The sequence below is a fragment of the Tympanuchus pallidicinctus genome, unplaced genomic scaffold, assembly GCF_026119805.1.
Source record: "Tympanuchus pallidicinctus isolate F22 unplaced genomic scaffold, pur_lepc_1.0 scaffold1, whole genome shotgun sequence".
Lineage (NCBI taxonomy): Eukaryota > Metazoa > Chordata > Aves > Galliformes > Phasianidae > Tympanuchus > Tympanuchus pallidicinctus.
Genome location: NW_026294618.1, coordinates 18,551,026 through 18,560,626, shown reverse-complemented (window position 1 = coordinate 18,560,626; position 9,601 = coordinate 18,551,026). Strand labels below are relative to the sequence as shown.

Here is a 9,601-nt window from a genome sequence, read left to right as displayed (position 1 = left end):
GTCTGTCTCCATCTTTTGTGTGTTTCTGATCTCCTGTGGAAAATTGTAAAGAAAGAAAATTCTCTTTACCTGGAGGGGCTGTTGTGTGATGATTCCAGTAAGAAAAGTGCTCAGACTTTGTAAAGCATCATTTAAAATGCTAGCTATTAGAATTAACACTATAAAGAAAAACAGAAAGCACAGATGATCTTCCATGTCTTTAGATACTGGGAACCTTAAGATCGTTTCTTGTTACAATTGTTCCAGGCACCAAACCACTGATGACAGAAGATTTTGGTTTTCTAGAAAATCAAGCAGATTTAAGATTAAATTTGAGGACTTTGTACTTATTTTGTCTGTTCCAAGAGTATTATTATTTGGTTGGTTTTTGTTCTTGATATTCTTTTGGTTGGGTTATGTTTTTTTTTTTTGGTTTGTTTGTTTGTATGATTGGTTGTTTGTTTGTTTGTTTGTTTTTTGAACTTTCTTAGTGAGTTAGATCTTTTTGCAAACAAGAAATCTGTAATGGGATTCTTTGCTTTTCTCTTTTATTTCCTTATATTTAAAACTTTATATTTTCAAAGGAGGAAATTTAAATTGACATTTTTTTCTACTTATCATAACGTTAATATTGCACAAAAATACAGTGGTTGTATTATTAAAACATATGGTGCATTAAAAAATATAAAATATTGCAGGGGCTTCTTGATCTATAATTACATTATTCTAATATTTACTATATTTTTAAAGGAAAAAAAATAAAATGACATGAAATCATTATCAATAAAACTGATAACATTGTATATGCAGCAATGTTAACTTGAAAATTGGCTTTCTCATGAACCACTAAAAGGATCAATGTAGTACATATTGCATATTATTCCTAGCAGTTAATCAGTTGAAAAAAAATGAAATATTTGCATAAGATTAAGTGAAGAACAGAACAAGCTTCCAGAAAAAAAAAAAAAAAAAAAAAAAGAAATGCACGAGCAATAATTCAGTAAAAAAATGAGAAGAGCAAAGAGGAGATGAGAAGAGAGGAGAAGATAGGAGAGAAGAATCTTAGTATCTCTTGTGTTTTACCTCTGATGATCTCATGCTGTTTCTCAGCTATTGTTATTCCTTAGAATGTGACAATCTTCAGTAGAATCATAGAATCATAGAATCACCAAGGTTGGAAAAGACCTAAAAGATCACCCAATCCAACCGTTCACCTATTCCCAATAGCTCCCACTAAACCATGTCCCTCAACACAACATCCAGCCTTTCCTTGAACACCCCCAGGCTCGGTGACTCCACCACCTCCCTGGGCAGTCCATTCCAGTGCCTGACCACCCTTTCTGAAAAGTAATACTTCCTCATGTCCAGCCTGAATCTCCCCTGCCATAGCTTGAAACCATCCCCTCTGGTCCTATCACTAAAGACACGAGAGAAGAGGCCGACCCCCAGCTCACTACAAACTCCCTTCAGGTACTTATAGATAGCAATAAGGTCTCCCCTGAGCCTCCTCTTCTCCAGGCTGAACATTCCCAGCTCCTTCAGCTGCTCCTCATAAGCCCTGTGTTCCAGACCCCTCACCAGCTTTGTTGCCCTCCTTTGAACACGTTCCAGGGCCTCAATATCTTTCTTGCAGTGAGGGGCCCAAAACTGGACACAGTACTCGAGGTGCGGCCTCACCAGTGCTGAATATAGGGGAACAATCACCTCTCTGCTCCTGCAGTAGCTCTGGCTGTGTGCATATACACCCCACATTCTACTCCTCACATCCTCAGCTACAGAAATGTGTATCCACATGAATATGTCTATGTGTACATGTACACTCACACATATACATAAGTACTGACAAACACTCATAAACACATTGTAAGTATACCTAATGCCACAGTATTAAAAGTGGGAGTGATCTGGTGGTGTGGATGGAAAGAAATCTAAAAATCCATGTCAGCCAGCAAAATAGATTGCTAACATGTCAGTACTAAAGGCTACATAAATTTAAACATTCAGGTAATATACATACTAAAATAATTTGCTATTCACAATTTCTTTAAAATTAAATTTACAATCATAATAAATTGTACAATTGTAAATTGTTGCCTTTGCTTCGGCAACCTCTGAATAATGTCCCGTCGTGAAGTGCTCAGACAGCCCCGGCCAAATCACACGCTTTATGACACCAATGTGGTGAGCGGCAAATGGCACTTATTGCAAGCAACACGCTCTTCTTATAGTTGTCCCTTATATCACAGTGCTACCAATCACCCTTGCTACGGTTATCTATGCCCAATAGACGTGTGGCATGTCTTGTCTTGCCATGTCTCATCATGGTTTCTCATGAGTCAAGGAGCCCCCGCAGAGGCTGATGACTGTTACAGCCCCCTTTCACGTATTAGCTGACCACGCAAGGGGCCCACACAGATTACGCCTGGTTACGCCTGGTGACCTTGACAATCCCCGCTTTACGTATTTGTTGACTACATCTCTAACTTGCGTATTTTGTTAACTACATCTCCCCCTCCCTAAGCTCAAGCAAATCTACTACAACTCGAGAGGACCCTAACCGCGTACAACCCGAAATCCTCTCATTGCGCCTATACAAGCCATTGTCCTCTTGGTTAAGCCTTTTGCCCCGTTACATCGCGATTCGCCAAATAATCCTACCCTAATGTCTTAAACCATACTTATAAATGTAGTATACCTATATGCCTATATATAATATGACTATAAGCATAAAGCGTATTAATATTAGACTTAATGCAACTATAACTGAATACAAAATAGAGTTAAACAGAGTTAAACATTCCCGTTGCATTGGTGGACCATCCCAGAATCACTTCCCATCAGTGGTGTTCTCCATCCTTCTTTACTCTCTCTAAGACAGATGTATCTCTTCTGTATCATGGTGAATGGTGATCAAAGTTTTCTGTCCATTATCTCTTACATGTTTCAGCAACTGGTGCAGGTCATCATGTTGCAAAAGCTTCCTTACCAAGTTCTTCCTTGGTAAGCCAAAGCGAGATTCATCCCACTTGGAACAGGTGATAGGTCTTTAATCACCGTGTAATTATCCTGCAAGAACTGATGTGATGTCACCGACACTTAATAATTAAAGCCACATCCTACAATACTAGTAAAGTTATAGACAGAGAGATTAGAGATTAGAGATTAGAGTAATTGCTGATAGCTTCAGTGGCACTATCTATGCCCAATATATACCAACACTGTCTCAGGTACCTGTTGGAATGTACCTCGAAAATGATAAACATTTGTTCAATAACAAGGCAGATGTCTCAGGCTTTGAGAGCATTGCTCTCACAAACCTGCTGTATGGAATTGCTTGTTCTCCAGGCCTCAATCTGGCCACCTCTCCCTGAAGGGAAACCATTCTAATGCCCACAGTGTATACTGCACTGGCTTAAGCACCATGCACATCAGATTTGTTACATCAGGAAAGAGAAGGCTTGATGCTGTCAGGATTTCTAATGCATTTAAAGTGAGGGATGATTTCAATCCCCATTTCTCTGCACAATCTATCAGGTGTGTGATGCCTTTCAGATCGAGGGATACCCCTCCCGGACTTCTGTTATCATTTCCTATTATCAGGAAGATCTCTAGTACTCTTCCTTCCTCTATCAGGCTAGATCTAAACTTCCCACAATCTGTTAGTGCATCTCTCTTAACTCCTAAATGCGAATTCACTTCTCTCCTTTCACTATCCTTTTCAGTCACAGCTGGAAGCTGTGGGCTCTGCACCCCTCTCACTGTGCCCATCTCTCTTTGATCATGCACTGACTGTTGTAGAGGTTTCTGATTGGTTGCATGCGCACTCAATCTTGTAAAAGGATGTGTGGGTCGAGTCAATGGGTCTGAACACTGTGGCAGAGAGTGGGTCCGGAGACTATCGCTATTTCTTTCTCCGTCGGGTGCAACCTGAGCAGAGGGCACTGGCCGGACGCCACCTACTCCTTCAGGCGCAATCAGGGTGGACAGTGCTGGCCGTACACTATCATCCCAGCGCCTGTAACTTACATCGCTTCCCTTTCTCTCTGCTGTTTTTTCTTCTACTACCTCCCTAACTTTTGACCAATCCGTACCCAAGCCTTGCCCGCAGTCCCCACCCCCCTGGGTGTTACTGCATTCCACCTCCTGAGAGGAGACAGCAAGTGTCCCATCCCAGCTCACTTTTTTCCCTGCCCCCACAGGTGGTGTTAGGTTACACAGAGAAGGATACAGCGGTTGTCGTGGATACGGCTGGGGAGTTTCAGCGACCTTGGATTCCTGCACTTGAGCCGTTTTGCAAGATAAAAGTGCAGACAGTTCAGCGCAGTCTTCTTCTACTTGTTTATGCGAAGCTGGAGCCGAGGGGGGAGCAGAAGGGGGTGCCGGTGGTGCGGACGAGATGTTAGTCGCCATAGCTGAGGGCATATTTGCGGTGTTCCCTTCCTCAGGGGACCTGCAAGAAAGTACGTTTCCCGCGCCGTTTCTCACGGTGTTATTAAATTCGAAGCCCATCATAACGCGTGCAGCCTCAGGAATTCTATCTTCTTCTCTCGCGGCTCGGAGAGCGCCGAGGACCAACCCCCAAATTTTAAGCTCCGCAACTTTCTGCTCCTCTATCGCACGCTGCGCAAGCGTGGATGTAAATGCATCCCATCTAGTGGGGTCTAAAATGCCTTGAGGGGAAGGAAGATTCCACTCCTCTTCCAGGCGAGTAAATACAGCGGCAATGTCCTTCTCAGAAGGAGCATCCTCACCGAAATAGTCCTTACAAGCTTGATGCATTACCTTAATGACGGATTCCATGGTTGTCCAGGGTGATCAGCCCTCCACCTTCCACAAGCTTACCGCTGTGGGATAACTTCGCAGCTGCGCTCACAGCCCCAGGGGGATCAGTCCCTCCGGCTCTTCCGCCGCCGCACCGCCGCGGGCTCCTGCGTCCGTCGCGCAACCGGCTGTCACACATTCACGACTGGGACATGGCATTATCACGTCTGGGTCACCACTTGTTGCCTTTGCTACGGCAACCTCTGAATAATGTCCCGTCGTGAAGTGCTCAGACAGCCCCGGCCAAATCACACGCTTTATGACACCAATGTGGTGAGCGGCAAATGGCACTTATTGCAAGCAACACGCTCTTCTTATAGTTGTCCCTTATATCACAGTGCTACCAATCACCCTTGCTACGGTTATCTATGCCCAATAGACGTGTGGCATGTCTTGTCTTGCCATGTCTCATCATGGTTTCTCATGAGTCAAGGAGCCCCCGCAGAGGCTGATGACTGTTACAGCCCCCTTTCACGTATTAGCTGACCACGCAAGGGGCCCACACAGATTACGCCTGGTTACGCCTGGTGACCTTGACAATCCCCGCTTTACGTATTTGTTGACTACATCTCTAACTTGCGTATTTTGTTAACTACAGTAAATGAAGCAACTGCAAGGTTATTCCATATCATACGAAGATCTTTGTTGTTTAAAAAGCAAATTTCAAAGGATTATTTGGAAAGCTAAACCATTTTCTGTTTTCACTGATCTTTGTTTTTCTCCTATCATATACTATTCAGTTACAAAGTGCAAAATAAATTTGTCTGTTACCCAGAGGAGATTTGGGAACTCCAATAAAATATGAAAATAAATGATAAATAATGAAATAAAATAACCAGTGCAGAAATGAAGACGTATTATGGGGCAAATTTTCAGTTGACATAAATGGGTGCCACTGTAGAGAATTTGATGAAAATTACTTGGTAAATGTAGCTGAAAACCACGGTACAATCCTTGTAAAAAGGATCTTGCAAAAATAAACAATTTGAAACTTTTTATACTGCACGATATATGACCTAGTTGAGCAGATGATTGCTTCCTGAAAGTAAAATATTTTATTATGGTGGAGCTATTCATGCTTTTGAGATGGAGTTTCTCTTCAAGTGATTGATCTGTCAGGGAAAAAAACAAATAAACAACAACAACAACAACAAACAAAAAAAAACCACAACAAAACAGCAGTCTGTAGAGATTTGAAAAACTGTTGAAGGGCAAGAAAAGATGAGGAAAGTAAAATAATGACAGTGGGGTAATGAAATGCTGATTCGTGGTAGGACATGAAGGCAATAGTTAACAAGTTGTAGACCTATAACCTAATGAATAAAAATTGATTTGGAATCTAGACACAGGAATTCTGAGGGCTTAAGTAGAAGCTAAACTAAGTAGAAAACCTACCTTTTTCATCACTTTAACACTTTTGACTGAATATATTTTCCTAGTATTTAATTCCTTTGTGAGATATAGTTATTAAATACATATCTACAGAATGCCAAATTCATAAGTATTGTGCATTGTTTTCCCACCTAATTTTCTGATTCATTTCCTTTTTCTATAATTAGGAATTTGGCCACTAGAGAGCAAAAATGAGTTTGCAGCCAGGAGGCCTACCAGATTCAGCTCTGCTCTATGTTTCCTTAACTCCCTATCAATTCAATTGGAAGGAAAGTACTTTTCAGGGGTAGTTAAAGATTACAGAGAGGAATCTAATGGGATTTTTAAAATGCCTAGACACCTAAATCCAATTAACCTTTATCTCAAGTGCCTTAAGGCCTTTCTGAAAATACTAACCTAAGAAAATACTCAAACTGGAAGTATTACAGCAACACATGAAAACTCAGACAGAGAAAATTAAAAGCAAAGTTGAAACCTGCCCTTTTATTTTTGTGCAATGCAAAATATAGCAGGGTTATTTTTTGCTTCTGATTTTTGTGTAGAAAAATGTTTGTTGTTTTGCATGTATTACAATGCATGCCTTTAACATTTCTTTTGCTATATTGCCATTATTACTGTTCATCCAGATTATTTGCCAGTGGTGAAATATAAACATAGCCTTTATGTATTGATAAAATAAAATTAAAACACTGTGTTTTTTGGCATGAACTTCTTATGGCTGTGAATTCTGGAGCAGTCACTGCTGACTTCAGCTTGTAACCTATCCTTGCTGAAAATTCTTCATAAATAGGATGCTTAGGAACAAGACTCCTTCGTGAGTTTTGAAAAATGCAGCAGACTGAAATTAGACTTAATTCAGGAATTCAAGAGCCAAATGCCATATGCCATCCAAAATGGCAGTTAAAAAAACTTTCATTTACTGCTTTAGAGCTAACCTCAACAATGTTTCTTAGCCACAAAAAAATGTGCTTCCTTCTATGTTTAGATGTATCTTGACTTTGCTAGCCTGAAATATCTGCTTCTTTTTCAAGAATTTTTAATATACTGACTGTTAAGAAGTGGTTTAGTCTAAACATCTGATGATCCTCCAGTTATTTTGAGTTTCATATGAAACTCCCTAAGAGTATCCATTTTTGAGATTATACTCCACATTTTGTATTTCTGGAAGCAATTTACTACATTTATTGGGTACAGCCTTGCCTCCTGTAGAAGTTCTTTACAGAGAGAGCGGTGAGTTGCTGGAACAGGCTGCCCAGAGAGGTTGTGGATGCCCCGTCCCTAGAGGAGTTCAAGGCCAGATTGTATGGGGTCCTGGGCAGCCTGGTCTAGTATTATGGGGAGGTTGGTGGCCCTGCATGTGGCAGGGGGGTTGGAGATTCATGATCCTTGAGGTCCCTTCCAACCCTGTCCATTCTGTGATTCTGTGATTCCATGATTCTGTATCTGAAGTCCCAGTTTGCAGCAATTAATCCTACTTCTGGTGTCTACATTACTCACTCAGTGCTAAACAACTCCATCCAATTGCTAGACCAAACAATAGTTCTTTATCTCTTTTCTTTCTCCCAATACCAGTATGAGATAATGATTAAAATTTTCAGGTAGTTACTGGGTGCTTCTATAAAAGTATTTGTTAAACAACGTAGTATTTGAACTGTATACTGGTTTAATAAAAACAAAAAAAAAATATGACAATTTTGCATTATATAAGCTGAGTACAATTGTGACTGATAATCTGAAATTTTGATTCCCACATAAACAGTAAAATCCTTGTCTTCCTTCTGTCCTCTTCTTTACTCCAGTTCAAACTTGAGCTATGTTTGGAAGGTGTAGAGATTCCTCCATTAGCACTAAGCCAAGATAGAATGAAAGCAGTGCAACATTTCTAGAAATGAGACTTTTCTGGAAGCAGTCCAGTGCACATGGTGCTGTGAAGATGTGGCCATCAAGATTTTGAATGATGCTGATTTGCCTGGAATCAAGTTTAGACATCCATAAATTGCTCACAGAAGACTTGACTTTAACATATACTCTAGGGCATTTGGCTTTCTTTCAATATTTCCCTGCTATCAGTTTAAAGCCTGAGAGAGTACCAGAATTTTCTACATAGGGAGCCAGGGAATGCAAATCCAGATAGCCTGGCAAAGAGCAAAATACTGCATTCGTTTACACAAGTGAAGGTCTATGCCTGCTTTCTGGCAGCTGGATTTCCAAACTCACTCATAAAAACTTCATTTAAGTTTTTCATTTATACTACCTATAAACACTGTTTTGAACGCTTGCTAATTATTTTCTGTCTTGTTAAGTATCGTTAACATTTTGAGTTTGTTTATATGTAGAATTTTCAGAAAGACTTGATTAAATAACTACAGGTCCTTGATTTTAGTGAGCATCAGAATGACTCTTTTAGATTTATCACCCCTAATAGCTCCTACCTAAACTAACATCTTCCCTTGTCTTGTAAAATTTTATGCTCAGGTAGGTTCAGATCTATACTGGAGACTTGCGTTTGAGACTGTATAAGAAATGAGAATACTGCACAGAACTTTTGTGGCTTTAACTTTTCCTGGGAATACATAGGGCTGTGATAATTCTTGGCTTTCTTTCCCATATACATCCGAATTTTACTGAGCAAATTTTACTGAGCGAAGGTCCCTATTTCACTAGCTGGAAAGACTTTTTTTGACTATCAGTCTAAAAGGGATTAAAGCATACTTGCCCTTAAAAACCTAAGAGAATATACTTTTTTAGACAGTGATGATGTCTCACAGAAAGAAGTGAAAGATGGAATTGAGTGCTTTGATAATAAAAACTCGAGCTTATCAGTCACTGGACTTTTTTTCATGTTTACTTTTTATCATGTTTACTTTTTTCATATTTACTTTTTCTTTTAATATACTTTAATAACAGACTGCTTATGTTGACTACATTGTTTTTGTGTAGCAAATATATATACATATATGAAGTTCCATGACAACTGGAGTAATAATTTTTAATTTGCTCTGGTAGATAGTGATGGGGAAAAGAATAGGTCCTGCATAATTCATGATGAGATGGGTTTGGACCTGCTCCTAAAGCTGGACACTCACAAGCCCATGGAGCAAGATGGATTGCATCCCAGAGTGCTGAGGGAGTTGGCGGGTGTGATTGCCAAGCCACTCTCCGTCATCCTTTAACAGTCCTGGCTAACCAGGGATGTGCTGGCAGACTGGAGACTGGCAAAAGTGTTTCCCATCTTCAAAAAGAGCCAGAAAGATTATCCTGGTAGCTACAGATCTATCAGTCTAAACAGCGCCAGGGAAGGTTATGGAATGGATAACCTTGGGAGGCATCATGGACCAGTTAAAGGTCAACCAGAGAATCAGGCCCAGTCAGCATGGGTTAGATCCTGTTTGAAAAACCTGATTTTGTT

At 40.3% G+C, this 9,601-nt stretch overlaps 1 protein-coding gene across 1 annotated transcript; it reads right to left on the bottom strand.

Annotated features, from left to right (window-relative positions):
* Nucleotides 1-2,930: 2,930 nt before the first annotated feature.
* On the bottom strand, nucleotides 2,931-4,523 carry LOC128087702 (uncharacterized). The gene is made up of 2 exons (XM_052697561.1): nucleotides 3,013-4,523; nucleotides 2,931-2,956 (listed from the first exon to the last, which is right to left on the bottom strand). The coding sequence occupies exon 1, from the start codon at nucleotides 4,489-4,491 to the stop codon at nucleotides 3,328-3,330; it is 1,164 nt and encodes a 387-aa protein (XP_052553521.1). The 5' UTR covers nucleotides 4,492-4,523; the 3' UTR covers nucleotides 2,931-2,956; nucleotides 3,013-3,327.
* Nucleotides 4,524-9,601: the final 5,078 nt, after the last annotated feature.